Below are 23,103 nucleotides of genomic sequence, written 5' to 3'. Positions count from 1 at the left end.
TTATAGGAAAACCGATAAATTCTTGGCTAGACTTCAGAGGAAAGCAGCAAAAGACCTCGGGGAAGGGGGGGAGGGGCGGGTGCAGCAGCTAACAATTTACTTTGGCTCCAGAAGAGTCTAGAATCTCGTGACATATTTTTACATTTGTTCAAATGCAAGCTTATATATGTTTTTAAAAAGGCTTAGAAACACTAAGAATTTATTCTAATCATCCGTGAAATTCCCTAGACCAGAGCACAGTGCTTTACATACGTCAGGATTTAAATAAGAGGCTGCTGATTTGAAGTCCATCTGGAGAGACTCCGAGTTCCCGTGTCCTGGGCCCCGCTGCGCCAACAAAACCACCAAACCCCAAACCCCTTAACCCAACTTTAAATTCCTAAAGCTCAGGCAGAAAAATCTTACAGCTCACAGGAATCACTGGAGAAAAATTCATCTGTCAAGGCACTGATTACGTTTAAAGGATTTGGTGGCGGGGAAAAAAAAAAAGCCGAGGGGACGAAGAATCCACTCAAACTTTCCTTAGGAAACGGGATGTTTACTGAGTAAACAAGCGGTAGTCACAGACACACCTGCTACTCCCACAGAACCCCAGGAGCCATTACTACCACCTCCTGGTAACATCCGGGCACTTCTCTACAAATTCGGGACGTTCTGACGTCGGAGCCGTTGGGTTTATTTGAAACACACGCACAACCAATCGGTTGGCACCTGCGGGGAGGTGGGCGGAGAGCGGCGGCCAATCACCGCCCCTCTGCGGGTCACTTTTTGAATTGGCTGCGGCCGCCGGAGGCGAGGAATGGCGGTAAAAGTGAGAAGGGTCGGTTCTTGAAAAGGTGGAACTTCCAGGGCGTCTTTTGAGAGTGGTGAGGGCTCTGTGGGTGCGGGTGGCGGAGGTGGGAGAGGGCCGGCGTCCCTGGAGCAGTGGGCCGCTCTGCTTGTGTCCCACGGCCCCGCCCCGGTGACCGCGAATTCCGGAGCTCCCAGCCTTGGCTTCCCGGCTCTGGGAACCACACCGCCGCGTTCCCAACATCGGGGCCGGGATGCGGAGTGGGAGCCCGAGGTCCGCCTGGCTGCTGTGCGTCGTCACCGCTCACCTGGTTGAATATTTCTTCCGAAAGAGTTTCTGGGCAAAGTGGGGAGTTGTCGGGAAAGGGGTCTTGGCAAACCGCAGTGGGCTCTGCGGCTCTGGGGGCCGGCAGCTGCGCCCTTTGGGGGCTTATCTCAGATTACTTAGTGGTTTCACCCTTGGATTCTTCTTGGCGTCTTCTCTTTAGTTTTTAGTATTTAAGATAAAACGCCCGCTCATTCCAGCGCCCCACCCCGCGTACAGACGGGTATGGCTTAATGGTTAAAAGCGCAGCCTCTGGAATCAGACCGGATTTGAACCCTTGTTTTGCCACTAACAACACTCTGACCTGGGGGGGAATTAATCTCTCCGCTCTAGGTTTCTTTACCTGTAAGAGGAATATGATAATAGTACCTGCCTCTTAGGATTGTTGCAAAGATTAAATGAATACAAGTAAAAGGTTTAGAACAATGTCTAAAAGTTTAGAATAATGCCGCATATTAAGCGTTAAATAAATATTGTTAGTCACAGTGTTATGTAATGTTAGCAGTGTTATTGTAACACCACCAACATACCCAGGAAGGCGTTTAGCTCCTCCACCCTGAAAGATGATTGCCTAAAAAAATAAGTAAAAGAAAACTTGTTTAAATGACAAATTTTATCTTTGTGATGAAAAAAGGCATGAGTTATATTTAGTTAGAAGCTCCTTGAGTATGTTCTCAGATGAGAAGTAATCTGTATGGGTTTATGAACACTGATCCTTTTGTGTTTGTTATAAAAACTTACAGAATACATAAATGTGAAAAAGTGATTAGTGTATTTCAGTTTGTAATCAGACTGTTGATATGTGATGAGTTTAGCATGCAGCTTTTTTCTAAATTTTAAAACTGTTTTGGCAGTAAATTGATCACATACAGTGTCATCAGTCAATTTTAATTTTTAATCACCTACCTTTTTTTTTTTGGCTGCGTGGGATCTTAGTTGTGGCATGCAGGATATTCATTGCCCCAGGATCTTCGTTGTGCAGGATCTTCGTTGGGGTCACATGGGATCTTTAGTTGCAGCATGCGAACTCTTAGCTGCAACATATGGGATCTAGTTCCCTGACCAGGGATCGAACCTGGGCCCCCTGCATTGGGAGCGCAGTCTTAGCCCCTGGACCACCAGGGAAGTCCCAATCACCTACCTGTTTTGATGGTCTTTAAACAGAGAGGCATAGGTGAAAAATGTAAACTCATGGTGTTTTTGATTTATTAAAGTCTCCCTCCTCCTACATTCCTTAAGGCAGGTTAATTCATCTCTTGGTTTTTCTTTTTTTTTTTTAAGGATATTAATTAATTTATTTTTGCTGTGTTGGGTCTTCGTTTCTGTGTGAGGGCTTTCTCTAGTTGTGGCAAGCGGGGGCCACTCTTCATCGCGGTGCGCGGGCCTCTCACTATCGTGGTCTCTCCCCTTGCGGAGCACAGGCTCCAGATGCACAGGCTCAGTAGTTGTGGCTCATGGGCCCAGTCGCTCCGCGGCACGCGGGATCCTCCCAGACCAGGGCCTGAACCCGTGTCCCCTGCAGGCAGACTCTCAACCACTGCACCACCAGGGAAGCCCCGGTTTTTCTTTTTAACATTCTTTTAAGGGGACTTTAAATGAAAGCCTGTTTAGATAGAGCCTTTCTTTTTCACTGGAAACATTTAAGTGTGAGACTTAACAAAAAAAATAAGGGCTGGATAGAATTTATCATTGATTCTAGGTAAAGGCTCTTATTAACAACTATTGGAGCACTCCTTTGGAGAGCCTTAGAATAATGATTGCCGTGGATGTTTGGTAAGAGAATGAGAAATGTCCACATTGTGAGTATATATGAGAATGAATAATCGTCACTCATTTAGAGACATCATCTATTCAGTTTTTATCACAATTGGATTTGAGTTGTGCTATTATTTCTTTTCCTGATGTGGAAGCTGAGGCTTAACCTACTAAGTGCAGAGCTGAGACAGGAAGCTGAGTTGCTTGTCTTTGAAGTGTGCACCTAATAATTGCGCTTAGGTCTGTTGTTATTAGTATGTACATATTTACACTATTTGACATCACCATGCCGAAATGCTGCTAATGATACCTGAAACTATTACTTTGCTAAAAATCTGGTGGAAGTTATTTGTATATTTTATTATTCTGAAAAAGTAGGAAAGAGATCAGGCATAGACCTCCAGATAAGATTGGGCTTTCTCTTTATATTTGCCCAATATTCTGGAAATTTACTTCAAGATAATAAACTTATGTAAAAACCCCAATTTAAATTGATGAAGATCTATTCAACTTTTTCTTTGTTCCCTGCTTGCTTAACTTTTCAACTCTTTAAGTCCTGGAAATTTAAAAACAAAGATTTTCTTTAATAATCCAGAGTCTTATTGACATGTGTTAATTGTCTCGTGAAATCTTTTAGACATTTGTAAAGTAATATAAAAATACAAGTAAGGGAGCAGTCCAGTTATACATGAGAGGTTTGGAGGAATCTACAGAGGATAAGTCAAGAGTGGTGGGTCAGGGGTTGAAAGACATGATAGGTGGAGAATTGAGCACTATTAAATACAAGTAGGTGTGGAGTAAATTATGATCTGTATTTGAAAAATGCTGGGAAATGCTTTGTGGCTGGAGCATACAGTCGATGTGGACTGGGGGAAATACAGGAGATGAGGCTAAATAGGTAGGCTAGGACTAAAGTGTAAAGTGGATGGTGAATTTGAACTTGATCTGATAGGGAGCGGTGCTCATGGAAGTTCTAAGTAGCGAAATAATACGGTCACATTTGTTTTTAGGAGCATACCCTGAAAACCATGTGGAAAGTGACCGCTGAAGAAACTGGTGATAAAGTTGTTTGGAACTGTTGTATTTGACCAAGTGGCCACTGTGACATTGGCCACAGAAAGGGGGGCTGGGTCCCAGAGATACAGAGATGCTTTGGGGCAGGGCGAATGAGGCAGATGAAAGAGTATGGCTGGATCGTGTTTTTGACTGGGATTATTTGGGGGATGATGGTATTATAAATGAACACAGGAAGAGAAATAGTGTGGTTGAGGGCAAAGGTATGGAGTGGAGAGGTAGCATAGTATTTATGAGTACCTTTGTGAGTACTTTTTGACTGTCAGGTAATATCTGAGTACTTTCGGTACATTGTTATTTTTACTGTGTCCCTGTGAGTCAGTTATTAGTATCTTTATTTTACAGAAGAGCAAACTGAGGCTCAGAGAAGTTGAGTGACTTTGTTTGGTTCAGTATTAAAAAAAAAAAGGGTAGTGATACTTTTTATAAGTTCTAGGTATAATGCTTGTTTTTGCCCAGTAATTGTTTGTTTCATGTAATTTTATTCAAATTTTGTTTTTTTCAGCCATTGCAGAAGAGTACAAATAATGGCTGAAAATAGTGCATTAACATCCACTACTGGGAGTACAAGCTTGGCAGACTCTTCCATTTTTGATTCTAAAGTTACTGAAACTTCTAAGGAAAACTTATTTATTGGATCTACTTCATATGTTGAAGGTAAACATGTTATCTGCTTTAAAATATCAAATCACTATTTTAATCCTAAACTTACTGACTAGTAACTTTCTTATGATTTAACTGTAAAACTGTTAAGCTAGGCTACAGGTATTCAGTAAAAATTTGTTAACAGAAACTCTTTACACTAGATTTTTATTATTGTTTGGATAAATGCTTCCCAAATTTGAAGGTGAAAGCATCTTGTTGGATATTGCTTTTTCCGTATGTGAGGGCAGTCTAGCTGCAACATTGTTCTCCTGGTCAGGAGAAGAGCCAGTTCTTCCTTTTTCACTGTATAAATGGATCTTTCCTAAAGTTGCATGTGCTGTTGATTTTGATGTTAGTGAATAAAAATGTTTTACTTAAACATTTTTAATTTTAATAGAAGAAATGCCTCAGATTGAAACAAGAATAATATTAGTTCAAGAAGCTGGAAAACAAGAAGAACTTATAAAAGCCTTAAAGGTATGGGAATTTAGTTTTTAGATTTTTGGGTTTTTTTAAATATTTTTCTTCCATCTGTGTATAAATAAATTTATAGTTTTCTTAACCTCATACTTAAGTCTCTTTTCCACAGACTATTAAAATAATGGAAGTCCCTGTTATAAAGATAAAAGAAAGTTGTCCTGGAAAATCGGATGAAAAATTTATAAAAAGTATTGTTAATATGGTAGGTCAAGCATTTCATTGCATGTGGCATGCTGCACTTCCTTTGATTGTATTTGTAGAGTCCACTCATGGTGATTGGACCTAAATTAGGCACAAGTTATACTCTGAGCACTCTGAAGCTAGATTAATAGAAACTATTACATTTATTTTAAAATTTGGGTGTTTCTGAAACCCAAAAATATAATGTTTCATAAATAATGAAATCCTTATAAAGTAATTTGGCATTGTTAGATTTAAATGACATTCCATTTATGTATTTATGAAGATGACACTTTAAACTCTTTAGCTTCTTTTTTCTCAATAATTTTATATTTATTCTAAATTCTTGCTTTATTTCCAGAATTACAAATCACAATAATTGACAGTCATCAGGGAATTTACCTCAGCATGTGAAATATATCTAACTCTCTATACCAGTTATACTAGATTGTGAGGGCCTCCATGTCAAAATACCACAGACTGGGCAACTTAAACAACAGAAATGTATTTTCTCACTTTCCTGGAGACTAAAAGTCCAAGATCAAGGTGTCAGCAGGTTTGATTTCTCTTGAGGCCTCTCTCCTTGGTTTGTAGATGGCTGCCACCTTCTTCATATATCTTCACACAGCCTTCTGTGCATGCACATCTCTGCTCTTTCGTGTGTCCAAATTTCCTCCTCTTATAATGACACCAATCCACCACTAATCCAATCTGACTAGGATCCACCCTTGTGACTTCATTTAACCTTAATTACATGTTGAAAGGCCATATTTCCAGATAGTCACATTCTAAGGTATCCCTATAGGACCTCAGCATGAGTTTTGGATATACACAATTCAGCCCTACACGTCAGCCTAGCAAATAAATCCCAAATAATTTACTGACCCATTTGAATTTTCTTTTAAATGGTTCTGTTCTTTAAAAACGGGAGGCATATAGATACCGAAATATCTTCATTCTTTTTCATAGATCTACAGTATAAAGTGTTAAACACTAACTTGCCTTTTTATATCCTGTGTTTGCCATGCTGCAACTGCCTACATATTTCATATATTTCTCTTACTTCCCTTGTATATACTGAAATCATTAACTCCATCCTTTTTGTAGATGTTGCATGTCATAGTATTTTTTCTATTTTTCTGAAAACAGTTTGTGCAGGAAGAACTATATGCGTGGCATCATTTTCTTGATCAGAATAAAGAGCAGTAGTGGATATCTTTCTAATGCATCTTACTATAAATACGTGTACTTAAAAATTCATCATCTTTATTTTGTATGCATACTAGATGCTTTATAATGACTACCTTTATAATAATCTTCAAAATTTAAGATCTTAATATGGATGGAGATACGTTTATATAAAAACATAAGTAAAGAAATATGACTGTTCACTATTAAGTATAATGCTTATTGTATGATTTTAAACTTCTACAAATATAAAAATGTTGATATTGAATTGATTTTTAGGTCTTATTTAGAGAGACACGTGAATTAATTTTATAATATTTTATTTCTAATAACTCCGTGAAAAAAATCAAGGAAATTAAAGTGCCATTTGTGAAGATGGAATCAGTTGAAGAATTTAAAAGTTTGGATTCTCCAGAATTTGAAAATGTATTCATAGTCATGGACTTCCAGGATTCTGTCTTTAATGAGTTATACAAGACTGACTGTAGAGTTATTGGACCACCAGTTGTATTAAACTATGCACAAAAAGGAGAGGTAAGAAAGAATATACGCTTATTATAACTTCTCAAGGTTACATTTTTATTAAAGAATTTTTATGCAGAAAAATTTCATTAATTGTTGAGAATGTGAATATTTAGGATAGGAATAGTAGTGGCTACTCTAATATAGTCCTTTAATTCTAAACAATATTATTTACATATATTTAGTCTCAATACCTGCAGTATCTTGGGAAGTAGTAGTTTGCTTAAACTTGAGTTCTAAAGATGTGTACATATACATAAACTTTAATTTTCCTTCACACAGAACTGGTACCACAATTCCATTTTTATCAGTTTCTGCATGATTTAAAATTAGGGAAATTACTTTAGCTATTTATTTATTTATTTATTCATTCATTCATTTATGCCTGTGTTGGGTCTTCATTGCTGCGTGCAGGCTTTCTCTATTTGCGGCGAGGGGGGCTACTCTTCGTTGCGGCGCGTGGGCTTCTCATTGTGGTGGCTCCTCTTGTTGCGGAGCACAGGCTCTAGGCACGCGGGCTTCAGTAGTTGTGGCACGTGGGCTCAGTAATTGTGGCTTGCTGGCTCTAGAGCGCAGGCTTAGTAGTTGTGGCGCACGGGCTTAGTTGCTCTGCGGCATGTGGGCTCTTCCCAGACCAGGGCTTGAACCCATGTCCCCTGCATTGGCAGGCAGATTCTTAACCACTGCACCACCAGGGAAGTCCTACTTTAGCTTTTTGTTTTTAAATAGCATTTCAATGTAAGAGTTGTAGTAAATACCTATTCTTTGGTTTTTATTGCTCTGTTTTGGCATTCTTAAGCTTGCCTTAACTTTAAATTGCTTGGGTCTTTGTGCTTCTTTTGTTATAGATACTAGTAATGAGCACATGATAATCTTTAATTCTCTGTTTTGATTCAGAAGTGTTGCTTTCAGAAACCACATAAACTTTTTAAAGGCCACAATTATGGAAAAGAACATTCCTGTATAATAGTGGAAATTAAATATATATTTTTAACCATTTTCTTTCATGTATAGATAGATAAAACCATTTGTTAAATTGTTTATTATCTCCATTTTTTAGCTCAAAAATTGGAATCATATTTGGTTCAAGTGTATGTATTATTAGTATTTATTAGAAACTATTTTTGACTTCTTTTAACTTTAATTTGAAGCATTTACAGTAACGTATGGAAATCTTTCCATATAATACTTCATCTGTGTCAAAGTACATTTTGGAAATAAAGGTTTGGGTATGAATATTTATGTTTTATTTGCCAGTAGTAAAGTGTGTCTAGATGATATGTATCAAATACGATATGGGAATCATGGGAAATTTTTATTGTGAAACTGGGTTTTTGCTATTTGTTGCATATTGAAAGATGGAAGTATATCTTTGGATTGGGAAAGTTAATTGGCAAGAGAGGGAAATACGTTTAGCTTGAGAAAGATGTGTTCTATTTTTACTGTAAAGAAGCTCACAGATTTAAAATTGTTGTATCCTTCAGCCTTTGCCATTTTCATGTCGCCCACTCTATTGTACAAGCATGATGAATCTAGTACTATGTTTTACTGGATTCAGGAAGAAAGAAGAACTAGTAAGTATTTTAAAACATTCTATTCAAAGAATATTTTTTCTAGCAAAATAAATTTAAATTAGCTTTTTTTTTGGTAGTTATATCATGGTTTTATTTTTAAAACATTGAAGGAGAAATTACTATGAATATACTAGGTCTTAAACTTTGTGAAGAAATACTCTGAAGAGCCTTGTAAAGAAACAGATATTTCATCTAGGATAGCTGGTATGTGAATTAGAAAAATTTCATGACTGTCTAATCTGTTTAAACTGTCTTTTTGTTAAGTATCACATCAGCCACATTATTTGAAGTTTTTGTTTACGCATTGTGATTTTTTGTTATGCAGGTCCAGCCTTAAAGCATTCTCATTGCTCTAGAGAATTCATAGAAACTTCTTTCTTTGACCCATAAAATTTTTTATGTTGGAGCTAATGGGGTATTACTCTAATTTTGTGGGAAGAATCTTGGTGTGATGGCAACCTGGTTTTAAAAAAATAATGTACTGGGACACACAGTTTTTCCAGGCATGAGCCCGATATATCCCCCTTTGCTTGGCAAAGCAATAATGCTATTCTTTTCTACTTCACCCCCCTCCAAAAAGTAATATATTTACTTTCTTACTTGTGTAAAAGCCAGTTGTTAATTAACTTAGTTTTGTGTGATCATCTTTACTAGCTTATCTCTGTATAATTTTGCCTGTGCCAGTAAGGCAAATGAACCTTTAATTTTTTTGACATAAAATTTATCTTTATAAAAATTCACATATGTACCTTATAAATAGAAAGTATTCAGTAAATGCTAAATGAATTATAAACATAGTTTAAAATTTTGTTCAAATTAATGATAAAGTCAATGTTTACATTTTCTTTTGAGGTCAGATTGGTGACATTGGTTCATCACATGGGTGGAGTTATTCGAAAAGACTTTAATTCAAAAGTTACACATTTGGTGGCAAATTGTACACAAGGAGAAAAATTCAGGGTATGTAGACTTCGGTATTTTTGTATATTTCAATATAGCACTGTTTGAGGATGGATTTAACAGTAGTGCTCTTATCCTGTCTATTTCCCCCATAATTTATTGAGGATCAGAAATTCAATTTTTGCTCTAGGAACATTTAGTAAAAATTTTAAATCATAGGAGTGTGGCCCCTGAGGTTTGAAGGAGGCAGTGGAACTTGAGTTAGGTCTTAAAAGATGATGGGGATTGTGGAGGTTGGTAGGTGGATAACAGTTTAGGCAGATGAATAATATTAGCAAAGATTACTATGAGCAGTGGTGAATAAGGAAGTCAGAAGGTCATGAGGGCAGATATTTCTCTCTTATCTAAAGCAGAACTTTGTTCTTATAAAATGGTTCCAAGATTTAACTTGTGAAAATTATAAAAGAATGGGAGAAAATACTTTCATTGGGATTAAAGTCTTAGTTTAAGATTGCACTTGAATATGTTAGGAAGAGTTTATCACTTTGTTCCCACCCTCCATCAGTGTATTTATGTAGCAAATGGTAATTTTAGGGTATTGTTGAATTCCTGGGAGGTATACTTACAATTCATATCTAAGGTTTTAATGACTTAATCGGAAATTTTCTCTTACTCTTACTGCTGTCTTGGGGGTTAGTACTTCCAAGGAGGTAAACACAAAGAGAAATAGAAATGTAATAAAGATGAACTTAATTAACTTCACAGATGTATTTATTTAAAATACAGTGAAACAGTTTGGACATCATGGAACTTGTTTCAAAGTTATTTTAACCTAAATTGTATGATGGAAAGATAGTTTTTTCTGTTAATTTTTCTTTATATTTTGTTACAAAGCAGATGAACAATGATCTAAGACTGTGCAAAATGTATGTATATAATTGCTTATAACTTGCATGAATGCAGTTATTTAAGGTAAAAATTCACCATATAATTAATGATAAACATGTTTATGTTTTTAGATAGCTGTGAGCCTGGGTACTCCAATTATGAAACCAGAATGGATATATAAAGCTTGGGAAAGGCGGAATGAACAGTAAGTGTTTAGAAATTCAGTGGTTAATTATGTGAATCGGTCACGTTGTGTCATGAAGATAAACCCACATGCCCAAAATTCATAGATTAGTATATAAAAAATTAAGTCAGTCTTTGTGAAGCTTAGGGAATAAAGTCTAGGAGGAGCAAAGTTTTGTTTATAAAAAATTGAAAATGGCAAGACATCTATGATATCTTTGAACATCACTTTGTGAAATAATTTAATAACCATTAAGAACATTCTAAAATTATCAGGTAATAGCTTAATGCATCTGGATGTTTGGGATGTGCCATATTTTTTCTTATTTTCTGTTTGTCTGGTTACATTTTAAGTGGTGATTGCATTTCGTAACCTTGTTAAGCTTTACAATCTCATAATTCCTTGCTATTGTACTTCATTATTACTTAAGATTTTATGAAACTATAGAACTCCTGGAATGCATATAAAATTTCATGTACAGAGCAGAGATTTGCATCTTGTAAAGATTACCCGTGATTAAACTTTGTGAGATGTTGTTACTTCTGGGATGACTGAGGACACGTCAATTTTTTTTTTAACTGAGGTTTTTATGAACATTTCAGGACCAAATGTAAAATATTTTCAGTAAATAGGTTATGCTAAAACCTTGAGAATTACCGTAGATTTATAAATTAATCTGCCTAACTTATTGAATTTCAGTTGAGCTGTTTTTAGAAGAGTGTGTTTTGTTTTTAGGGATTTCTGTGCATCATTTGATGAATTTAGAAATGAATTTAAAGTTCCTCCATTTCAAGATTGCATTTTAAGTTTCCTGGGATTTTCAGATGAAGAGAAAACCAATATGGAAGAAATGACTGAAATGCAAGGTAGAATTTAGCATAATTTAGAAGTTATATGTATTTTATTGCTTACTCCTGCTGATCAGGAGGTGAATATGCCTCTTTAAAAATTTGGGCCTGGGGCTAAATAGTTGGGCTTATGTATGCTTGTATGCTTTCCTCTTTAGGAGGAAACTATTTACCTGTTGGAGATGAAAGATGCACTCACCTTATAGTTGAAGAAAATATAGTAAAAGAACTTCCATTTGAACCTTCAAAGAAACTTTATGTTGTCAAGCAAGAGGCAAGTAATTCTAGAATGAGATTGGTTTTTAAAAAACATTGGTAATATTGATAGCTTATCTGATGAGATAAATTCTTAATTAAAATGTTCTTTCCCCTAGTGGTTCTGGGGAAGCATTCAGATGGATGCCCGAGCTGGAGAAACTATGTATTTATATGAAAAGGTATGCTTTTTGTCCCTTTTGTCATTTATTCTGTGAATTTGATTGTATAAAGATGACACTTTTTTATCCCAAAAGAGCATAGTATAATTAGCACACAGGTCATCTTTTTTGTCATATTTAGGGGTTTCAGAATAATTAAACAGTTGGATATTGAGTAATAGTCTATGTAGATTTTCATTCTGTGCAAATTCTTGGTAATACCATCATGAACAGTAACATCCCTATCTTCAAAAACTTAGAACCTTAAAGGAAAGAGAGACGTGCAGAAATGTGCTCTAATTGAGTAATGTATGTATTCTAACTAGCTTCACTCTGAGAGACTCAGGCGCAATTGAAAGAGCAAATAAATATGAGCCAGCTTCCTAGGCTAACCTGGTAAGGACATTCATGTTAGATAGCAGGTGGGAGAGGGAATGAAAACTTGAAAGTACATTAAAATAGCAAGTAGTTTAGTATGGCTTTGGAAAAGAGTGTGGGAAAGGCGGCCAACAGATAAAGCTGACTAGATAGGCAGAATCAAGTTTTTAATATGTTAAAGGGTTTGGATTTGTCCTGTACATATTGGAACCACTGAAGAATATTAAGGGGAGAGATGGCATTTTAAAAATGACTGTAGTAGAAGGAATATAGGCAAGGAAAAATCCAGCCTGGATGCTGGATCTTGGTGAAAAGTAGTATCATTCACCAAAATGTGACATAAAGGTATAGAAGCAGGCTTTAAGGAAAATTTACTTCAGTTCGAGATTTAATAATTTTGAATGGAATATTTGAAAGTGAAGGTGTGGATTTATTGTGTTTCTATAAAATCTAAATATGTACTCTGTTGTGTTCTCTTTGGACTCTTTTATTCTCAATGTAAGGTTCCTGACATAAAGTTTAAAAAATATGCCTTAGATTTCAGAAGAGAACTCCTAAAATCAAGTGGTATTCGACAAATATTGGCGAGCACTATGTCCAAGCATTGTGCTAAATGCCAGAGATACGGTGAATGAAATATGAATGGTCTCTGTCTTCCTGGAGTTTATGGCCTAATGGGGAGTAGACAATAAAGATGCTTACAGATGAATATGTAATAGTAATAGTGCTATGGAGAAAAAGCATTAGGTGTTAAGGGTTAGATAATTACAATGCTCCTTTGATTATTATGTTTCATGAAGCTTCTGAATTACATGGAAGAGTATATAGATGTACAGTTCTTGTGCAAAACCCCGATTTTGTCAGACTCGTAAATATATTTTTCTTTTGTTCCTGTCTCAGTAAAGAACCACTGAAGTAAAATTGAGCTTTTGTGCTTTTGATTGCAGGCTAATACACCTGAGCTCAAGAAATCAGTATCACTGCTTTCTCTAAATACCCCAAACAGCAATCGCAAAAGACGTCGTTTAAAGGAGACACTTGCTCAGCTTTCAAGAGAGACAGACATGTCACCTTTCCCTCCCCGTAAGCGCCCGTCAGCTGAACATTCCCTTTCTATAGGGTCACTCCTAGATATCTCCAACACACCAGAATCTAGCATTAACTACGGAGGTAATTCACATTTTAAAAAATTGATGTTTAAATTTAGTGGAATAGAATAATTATTAGAATATAGATAGATAAATTCCTACTACAGTGAATATGAAAGGCTCTTTGTTTTACATTAATTAATTAATTTAAGTTGGGCTGCGTTGGGTCTTCGTTGCTGCACGCGGGCTTTCTTTAGTTGTGGCGAGCGGGGGCTACTCTTCGTTTCGGTGTGCGGGGGCTACTCTTCATTTCGGTGTGCGGGCTTCTCCTTGCGGTGGCTTCTCTTGTTGCGGAGCACAGGCTCTAGGCACGCGGACTTCAGTACTTGTGGCACGCGGGTTCAGTAGTTGTCGCTCTCGGGCTGTAGAGCGCAGGGTCAGTAGTTGTGGCACACAGGCTTAGTTGCTCCGCGGCATGTGGGATCTTCCTGGACCAGGGCTCGAACCTGTCTCCCCTGCATTGGCAGGCGGATTCTTAACCACTGAGCCACCAGGGAAGTCCCAGAAAGGCTCTGTTTTTAATGACCTTTGTTCTGTCTGAGGAGAAAAGGCACACGAAAATGCTTACATTTAATAGTTGCTTGCTATATACTAACTGTTTATGTGTTTCGTATATTTATAAGATAGGTTTTATTGTCCCTGTTTTACAGATGACTAGATTGAGGTTAGAGAAGGAAAACTTGTCTGGGGTCACACAGCTAGAAATTGATAGAACTGTTCAAAGAGCAGGTTCTTAACACACAGGAATCATAGAAGATGTCACATAGATTATAGAGAAAATAGGTACAGTGAAGTCAGAGGAAGGTGAATTTACTTTGTTCTCAGCTGATACAGGAAGCCACCTATAATTAGCTCTTCTCTCTTGATCTTCAGTTTTTCCCCTCTGTTTTTTTTAGTCTGCACACAAATTTGTTGTGTTTTCTAATTTATGAAACAATCAAAACCTTCCCTGGACTCTGTAATACTTTCCACTTACTGTCCCATTTCCCTCTTCCCTTTCATATAGGTACTCTTGAAGGAATCACCTTGATCCATTGTCTCATTTCCTTGCTTTTTATTTTCCTTTCAATTCATTCCAATTGAATTTCATTCATTCCAGTTGCTCTTGCTGGGGGTGCTGACAGTTTTTGTGTAATCAGCAGCATTCAACACATTAGCAGCTACTCCTTCCTGGACACATTTTTTAATTTTGGCTTTTGCATATCATTCGTTTCACATTCTCCTTGACCTAACTTCTCTCTCTAACTCTAAATGTGGAATATTATTCCTGAGTCGTTTCTTCTCCATTGAATTCTTCCTAAATTTTCTCATTTAATTCCATGGCTTTTCTATATGCTGTTGACTCCCAAATTTGAGGTTTTCCCTGTCCAACAATATACTTGACACCTCCTTGTTCATGTCTAATACACATCCTAAACTTAACATAATCAAATTAGAACTCTTGATTCTCTCTGCCACTCCAACTCTGTTCCTTTGTTACACTTCCTTTATCAACCTTTTCTGTAAAAATGGTCTCTCTTAGACAATTGCAGTGGTCCCCAAGTGGTCTCCCTGTACTCATTTTTGCCTTTCTACATGCAGACTAACCAGTCTCTAAAAACGTATAAATTAGTTCATGCCGCTCCTCTGCATGAAGTCATTCAATGGCTTTGTATTACCGTAGCTTTCAGGTTCCTATGTAATCTTTCTTCACCTACTTCTAACCTCATGTGCTTTTGTCCTCCACTAATCCTCTCTGGGTGTCAGTCATAATATCTTTATTATTCTTCAGATTTTTCTACTACAACCATACCTCAGGAACTTTATATTTGCTCTCCCTGTCTTAAATCTTATCGGGGTTCTCTTTAAAGTTAAGTCTCTGTCCCACTACTCCTTCCTACCAACCCGTTACCTGGTTGTTGCCTTCAGTAGTAGTTATCACTGTTAGAAATTGTTTGTTTACTGCTTTATTTTACTTGCTTCACCAGAATGTAAGCTGGAAGAGAACAAGAACCTTGTCTAGCTTCTCTGCTTTATTCCCAGTGCCTAGGATAGAGTAGGTACTCACTAAATATTCATGGAAGGAATTGAAAGTCAATTTAAGGTAGGCCCAGAAAACTGAGGTGGATTTGAGATTATAAGAGGAGCAAGAATACAGGTAACAGCGTACAAAATGAGTTTTTAGGGAAACGTGAATAGGTCAGTTTGATTGGAGGATGGAGGAGTAAGAGTCACATTAGAAAAAGGTTAATTGGGGCCTAATATTAGAGAACTTTGAGATCAGACTGGCATGTCTGATCTGTATATTGTCATCAGCAAGGAACTTTAGAAACTTGAGCAGCAGAGTGATTCATTGAGTAAGTAATTTGTAGTGGATTATTCTGAAGCATGATTAGAAGTAAGGCAGTTTAGAGATAGCCTGACCATGAAGTAATCTCTAGAGACTTGGGCCACAAGGTAATAAGGCCCTAAACCAGGATTGATGATGTTTGGAAAGAAAAGTAAGAAGCACTGGGGAAATATTGATAGAATGGAGTGATGGGGAGGAAGAGGAGAAGATGGCAAAGTATTAAATGGAAGAAATTCTTCCTTAGCAAAAATAGAAAGTTTATATTTTGGAGGAAAGAGTGTAGTTTGAGAGAAAATCCAGGTTAAATTGAGGTAGAAATGTCCAGTAGGCATTTGGAAAAGCTGAACCAGGTGCTTGGGTGGGGGATTATGATTAGATATGTAGATCTAAGAATTTACTGGTTCTGTGATCATGGTGGACCTAATGGGCATGAGATGGTAAGAGATGAACATAAAGGACTGAAGCTTGAATATGAAGTTGAGGGGACAGAAGAAAATGAACCACTAAAGAAAACAGACATGACAACTGTTATGTATTAGGTATTCTGAATAATAGAATACCCAGTTTGTAGATCACTGCTTAGACACAATAATTAAATTAGATCAGTGTATGTCAGTTTTTTTCCCCCTAAAGTATACCGTAATGGCAGAGACTCCTGGGTCTGGTGAGTGTAGCCCAAAATAATATATGGCAAGTGGGAAATTCTTTGAAGTCTGTTTTTTTGTTTTTTTTTAAACATTCAGAACTCCACAGTATGCATGATTGTTTAAATTAATGCTTAAGATTTATCATTGAGTAAATTTGATATGCTGGGACTATATATTGTCTTCTTTCATGTCATTCTATTATGTGTTATACATTCCTTTTCCTATTGAGAACTTGCTATTAGGAGATTCTGTATATAATGTTTAAGTATTCTAACCATATTGATAGTAAGAAAATGTATTTTAAGCTTTCATGAAATTTCATTAAAAATTTTTTCTTGAGATACATATAAAATATACTAATGCATCCTCCCTCCAATTTGGGTTAGACTGAATATCTTATGTTAAGATACTTTAACAGAGAATTTAGTTAATGTTGGGTTTTTTGTTTTTTTTTTTAAGGGAGTCTTTCTCCATATATATATGAAAAGTTTTCCATTATTTTGACTGTGTAATCGTAACAACCTTTTCCTTCTTTTTTAACTTAAATATCTTTATATATTGCTGTAAAGATTCAGATTTCCTAAATGGAAATATTCTGCCATATTTGCTTTAGTATTCATTCATTCATTCTCTCTCTCTCTTTTTTTACATACACGTGTATTTTTTATATCTGTGCTGTTTTGAGAGAAAGTTGGAGATATGATGTGCCTCTACCTCTAAATACTTAATTGTGTATTTCCCAAAATACAGGAACATTTCTTACATAAGTACAGTATAAGTATTATAATTAGGAAATTAACATTTAATACTATGATCTACTCTATAGACCTTCAAATTTTACCAGTTATTCCACTAATGTCCTAATGTGCTTTTAAGCAAAAGAAAAAAGTTTTTTCTGGCTTAGGATCCAATCCATGATCACAGGTTGTTGTGTTATCTTTCTCTAGTTTCTTCTTATCTGGAACAGTTCTTTTTTTCAATCAATCTTTGTTTTTAATGACCTCGATAATTTTGAAGAGTACATGACCATTATTTTTTTCTGGCCTTATTCTAGGAGGAAATTCTACTTTAATGAAAATGTGTATGGTGGTATATTTATAGGAGTAGATATCTTTCCCTTTTTTCCTATTAAATTTGTACAGTGTTTGGTACTTACATCTGACTTCCATTTTAAATCTTTCCTCCTTTATACCTTTTAGAAACACCAAAGTCTTGTACTAAGTCATCTAAAAATTCTACTCCAGTTCCTTCAAAGCAGTCAGCCAGGTGGCAAGTTGCAAGAGAGCTCTATCAGACTGAAAGTAATTACGTAAATATATTGGCCACAATTATTCAGGTAAGAGTTGGGAAAAATGTTCTCTGTTCCAGTGTTTATAAGTAAAAAAATCTAAGTGGTATTATTTTTTATAAGAAAATTATATAAGCATAGAATTTGAACAGATATTAAAAATGAAAATGTATGACAAAAACTGCTCTTAGGGAAATGACATAACTGTAAGAGTAGCGTTTTATTCATGCAGAAATAGCATCTTTTTTTAATAGTGACTTTAAAGAGAGAAGGATCCTCAATAGACAATCTTAGAGGGGACTGAGTTTAATTCAGAATTTAGCAGCTTCCATGTCAAGATACTGCATTTATATTTGGAAGTGGTAGCTTTTTCTGATAATGTGTATTCTAGAGTCACTGCTTTATTTAGTACTGTATATATATGGAAAAGCAATTAGCAATGAAGCATAACAATATGGTTGTCATTTTTTTTAGTAATCCTTTACTGTGTCGAGTCTTCTTAAATTACGCAGTAGTCAAAGGTTGATTCATTGCTTACTAATATTAAAACGTACTATGAAGTTATTTCTGAAGAAAAACAATTCTAATGAATCCTTGTAGGTTGAAATTGAAGAAGATATTAAGGAATAAATCAAAATTCAAGGTTCCGAAAGACACAATAATAGGACATTATTTTGGAATCTGTAGAAAGAAGGAATAACCTTGTGGTAATGAAGGAAATAGTTTGTCAGGAAAATAAGGTTGATACCACCAAGCTTGACTTTGAATAGAAAAATATAGGGAGTTTCTGATTTGGGTTTAATTTTTAACTGATCTCTATTTGAAATCTTAATATATCTCATTAAGGTCCAATATAATGGCCTTTAGTTGCTTGTACCATTGATAAAATGCATGAATAAGAAATGAAAAGACTTCTTTCTTGGTATTCACAGAGAGATTATTCTTCACAGTTAATTTGTTTAGCAGTAGTCAGGGTTTTATGAGGCCCTCTGCTATATTAAACTTCACTTGTTTTAAGTCAGCTCTGCTCTTCTTCCTCAAGGGAAATCATCCTAGATGAGTTTCTTGTTGAAGTTTTTATAGTCAGCCAAAATGTGGTTGAGTAGTAGAAAATCCCTTTGGCATATACTGTTCATGTACTTTGGTAGCATTTATTACCTAGAAATGTAAATCCTTTCAGGCTGTGGTAAAGGCACTGGAGTTACAGAATTTTAATTTGCATATCAATTAAATTCACTAAAACTTCTTTTTCAAAAGCACTTGTAATTATTACACTGTAGACAGACTTTCACACCACTGTGCTTAGTATAAACTCACCTAAGTTTATTTAAAAGATTGTGGTCTAAATTCATGATAGTGTTCTTTTTAAGCTCTTTTTTTTAGGACTAATGTGTCTTTTTTTTTTTTTTTTTTTTTTTAGTTTGGATTTGGAATAGCTTAATTTTAACTTAGCTCCCAAATTAAGTGACTATCCAGCAGCTTGATGTATTCCAAATAATACTTAGGTACCTATTAATATAAAGTTTTGTGACAAGTGTTAAAGAGGGTTCCTGTTTTAAAGGAACTTAGACTGGAAGAGGAGTTAAAACATACACACCTATTATAATACCAAGTGGAAGGTTATGAACTTCATGAGGGAGGTTTAGTTAAGGTATTTGGAGATTTGTATGGTGAGAATTTTGCTCCTCTTCCAGCTTAGGGAAGGTTTGGTCTGGAATTTTCAGTGGTTGAACATTGGGAGAAGTATCATAAAGAAGATACAAATTGAAGTGAGTGTTAAAGCATAATTATGATTGGTGCATGCAAAGAGTATGAAAGGAAGTGTATTTGAGATTATTCCAACAGTACAAACTGAAGATATGTATCATTCAAGGTATTACAGAGTAGTCTAGGGGGATTAGAGTTGAGGGTGGGTTAAGTGGACTGGGATAGGGGTTGGAGTATGGATACAGTGAGAGTTAAGACTGCTTATGCCAGACTGGAGACGGCCTTTGTACAGTGTGTCACGTGTAATTATAGAAGAATTTTTGATGGGAGGAGGGATGATATCACTTGACTTGTATTTTAGAAGGGAACTTGGTTCACTTTGAAGGAGGTATTGAAGAAGGGGAAATTGTGGAGGCAAGGAAATCTACTTGGAGGTTATTTTGGCAGTCTTGGTTAGAGATTTTGAGAACCTGAACTTCTTAAGATAGTATCAGTGAGAATGAAAAGAGGATAGATTTGAGAAATATTGGAAAGGTAGAATCAATAGTATTTTGGCTAACTAATTTTATATGAGTGATTAAAACAAATAGTAGAACTGTTTTAAGGTATTGTGTCTTAAGAATACTGAGAAGTTTTAATGAATCTTGATGTATTTTGGTGTCTGAATATTTTTGTTTAGGAATTTTAATTAAATGTTGACTAGATAAAGGAATGCTTATAAATGGTTACAGATATCTTTGCATCCTCTATTGTGTTTTTTCCCAATTCCATTTCTTTCCCCTCTCTCAGCAATAACTGTAATCTGGAATTTTGTGCTTATCATTTTCCTTATAGATCTATCACATATGTGTAGAACATCAAATGTAACAGTATATATTTTCTAGTGAATTGCTTTTTTCACTTGATAGAAATGTTCTTGAAACACATCTGTGTCACTGCATGTAGTAGTAATTCATTTTCCTGTATGAATATTTCAACTTTAACTTTTATTTTTAATAGACATTGAGATTTGTTTTAGTGTTTCGTTGCTGTTTGTTTTTACTATTACTAGTAGTGCTGCTGTGAATATTCTTATTCATGGCTCCTTGAGAACATATTCCGGGCAAAAACCTGGAATTTCTGGATCATTGGTTAAACACACTTAATTTTACTGGAAGTTGTTAGTATGTTGGAAACTAGGTTTTGTGTTGGTCTCCTGTTCCCACTGAGGCTTTTATAGGTGAAGCTTAACTTTCATCAGTTTAGGCAAATGTCTTTGGGGCAAAAGGTGATTTAGTACTCAACTTTCTACTTTCACTTAGATTTTGGCCTCCGAAGGTATCTCACTTTCTTGTCAGCTTATTGCTGTATTTAGAAAGAGGTTTTTCTTCAGTATTTTGTTTTCAGCAGGTAGCTTTCACCATACTTACAGAAATGGAAAGCCTGAAAAAATATATATATATATACACACATATTTTTTTTAAGGGGGGATAAACTGTTGTAGAATTGTAGTTCTTAAAAATAGGAACAATTCATAATCTTAATGAAGTTTCTTACTATTTAGAATGTACTTTCTTCCCCCCCTTCCTTCAATCCCCTCCTGCCCTTTGTGCTGTTGTCATTCATTTTACTTCCACATATGTTAAGAACACAATAATACATTATTATTTTTACTTTGAATAGTCAATGAACATTTTAAAATTTAAGTCAAATTTTATTAATTATATAGTAAAATTGACTCTTTCTTTGATGTACATTTCCATGAATTTTAACACATGTGAAAATTTGTTTAACCACCACTACAATGAGGATACAGAATATTTCCATCCCCCAAAAAACTCCTGGTACTGTTCCTTTATGTCACACCCTTTTCTCCTTCCACCTCCTGGTAACCACTGATCTATTCTCCATTTTTATAATTCTGTGGTTTTTGAAAATGTCATAAAATGGAATCATATAATACAGTAGTCCCCAACCTTTTTGGCACCAGGGGCCGGTTTTCTGGAAGACAGTTATTCCACATATGGTGGGGGTGCGGGGGATGGTTTCGGGATGATTCAAGGGCATTACATTATGTGCACTTTATATCTATTATTATTACATTGTAATATATAATGAAAAAATTATACAACTCACCATAATGCAGAATTAGTGGGAGCCCTGAGCTTGTTGTTTTTTTTTTTCCTGAGCTTGTTTTCACTTGCCACTTCTGACAGGGTTTTGATATGAGTCTGCAAGCAATTGATTTATTATGGTCTCTGTGCAGTCACACCTCTCTGCTAATGATGATCTATATTTGCAGCCGCTGCCCTGTGCTAGCATCACTGCCTCAGCTCCACCTTAGATCAACATGGTTATAAACAGGTCTTCTAGCTTCACATCCAGTCTTTTCCCCCTAAATCAAGTTTTTTTGCTATCATTTAAAAACATTTAGTACTAACATTAAGTGTATGACTGCTTATTGCTTTGTTCCTTACTTACTTGAATAAAAAACGTAGAAATTACTGTGAATCCTACTAACAATTTTAATGATTTATAGAACTGTGATAAACTTTTATTAGATTCTAATGTAACATTTTATTTTATTTTTTTTAATTTATTTATTTATTTATTTTTGGCTGTGTTGGGTCTTCGTTTCTGTGCAAGGGCTTTCTCTAGTTGCGGCAAGCAGGGGCCACTCTTCATGGTGGTGCGCGGGCCTCTCACTATCGCAGCCTCTCTTGTTGCAGAGCACAGGCCCCAGACACTCAGAGGCTCAGTAGTTGTGGCTCACTGGCCTAGTTGCTCCGTGGTATGTGAGATCTTCCCAGAGCAGGGCTCGAACCCATGTCCCCTGCATTGGCAGGCAGATTCTCAACCACTGCGCCACCAGGGAAGCCCTAATGTAACATTTTATTACAAGATTGTATATGCATACAGAGATGAATAAATAAATAGGATAAAACAGACTAGAAAATGTTATGAGAAAAGGTCTCAAATTTAGGGAGAAGTATTTTTTTTTTCAACTTTTTTTTCTTTTCCATTAACATCATAGCTCTCCTTTATCACTGTCTGTATGTTAGATTTTTAATTTTTTTTTCTTTTTCCACAGTCGACCTAAACTAATCTTTTTTACCTTTTAGCTATTTCAAGTGCCTTTGGAAGAGGAAGGACAACGAGGTGGGCCTATCCTTGCACCAGAAGAGATTAAGACTATTTTTGGTAGTATTCCAGATATCTTTGATGTGCACACTAAGATAAAGGTAAATTTGTATGTGTTAGTGTAGTAGTAATTCTTTTTTCACTGTGTATATTTAGTACGATTTTTCAGGTTCTTCTGACTAGCTAAATAAGTTTTGTATTTAAAATTGCTTAATCCCTCATTTATTCCTTTGAATCATTTGTCCCTTTGCTCCAGTGCCTTATTAATATTTGCTGTTTGCCTGTGTTTTGATTTTGATTAATTTGAAAATAAGGAATTTAGATCTTATGAAGTCTTTTCTATAGAGACATGTTTGCTAGTACTATTTTTCTTATTTTCCTGCTGTTGTTCATCCTAAGTTGTATGTTTTTGGTTTGCTTCGGTTTATTTGAAAAACTGTGAAGTTGGAAGGGACTCGAGATCATTTCTTTCATTTCTCTCTATCTTTATGGTCAGATAAATGCCAAAACTGTGTAAGACAATGCTATCCTCTTTTCAATGATTTTCCCTTGATAAAGTGTCCATGAATTCCAGGTATCAATCTCTCATAGTAAAGTAATTTTGGGGCAGGTTTAGCTGAACCCTTAAAAGTAGTTTAGCATTATTTCCTCTTAGTTTACCTATGTGATGCCTGAGCAAAATTTATCAGTTTTCCTCTCAAAACAACCCATATTAATG

The 23,103-nt window shown here is 35.7% G+C and overlaps 1 protein-coding gene across 10 annotated transcripts in view; it reads left to right on the top strand.

Annotated features, from left to right (window-relative positions):
• The first annotated feature begins 773 nt into the window (after positions 1-773).
• ECT2 (epithelial cell transforming 2) overlaps positions 774-23,103 on the top strand; it is a 64,021-nt gene continuing 41,691 nt past the window's right edge. Inside the window, exons 1-14 of one of the 10 annotated variants that reach the window (XM_060011120.1) lie at positions 774-866; positions 4,449-4,600; positions 4,986-5,065; positions 5,178-5,270; positions 6,788-6,970; positions 8,443-8,532; positions 9,385-9,492; positions 10,452-10,525; positions 11,240-11,370; positions 11,511-11,626; positions 11,727-11,789; positions 13,094-13,316; positions 17,470-17,606; positions 22,367-22,486. In XM_060011120.1, coding sequence (XP_059867103.1) covers positions 4,471-4,600; positions 4,986-5,065; positions 5,178-5,270; positions 6,788-6,970; positions 8,443-8,532; positions 9,385-9,492; positions 10,452-10,525; positions 11,240-11,370; positions 11,511-11,626; positions 11,727-11,789; positions 13,094-13,316; positions 17,470-17,606; positions 22,367-22,486 — 1,548 coding nt within the window. In that variant the 5' untranslated portion in view covers positions 774-866; positions 4,449-4,470. The other 9 variants (XM_060011121.1, XM_060011119.1, XM_060011118.1 and 6 more) reach the window with 9 other exon arrangements.

The sequence above is a fragment of the Delphinus delphis genome, chromosome 4 (assembly GCF_949987515.2).
Source record: "Delphinus delphis chromosome 4, mDelDel1.2, whole genome shotgun sequence".
NCBI lineage: Eukaryota > Metazoa > Chordata > Mammalia > Artiodactyla > Delphinidae > Delphinus > Delphinus delphis.
This window is presented reverse-complemented; position numbering and strand designations above follow the sequence as displayed.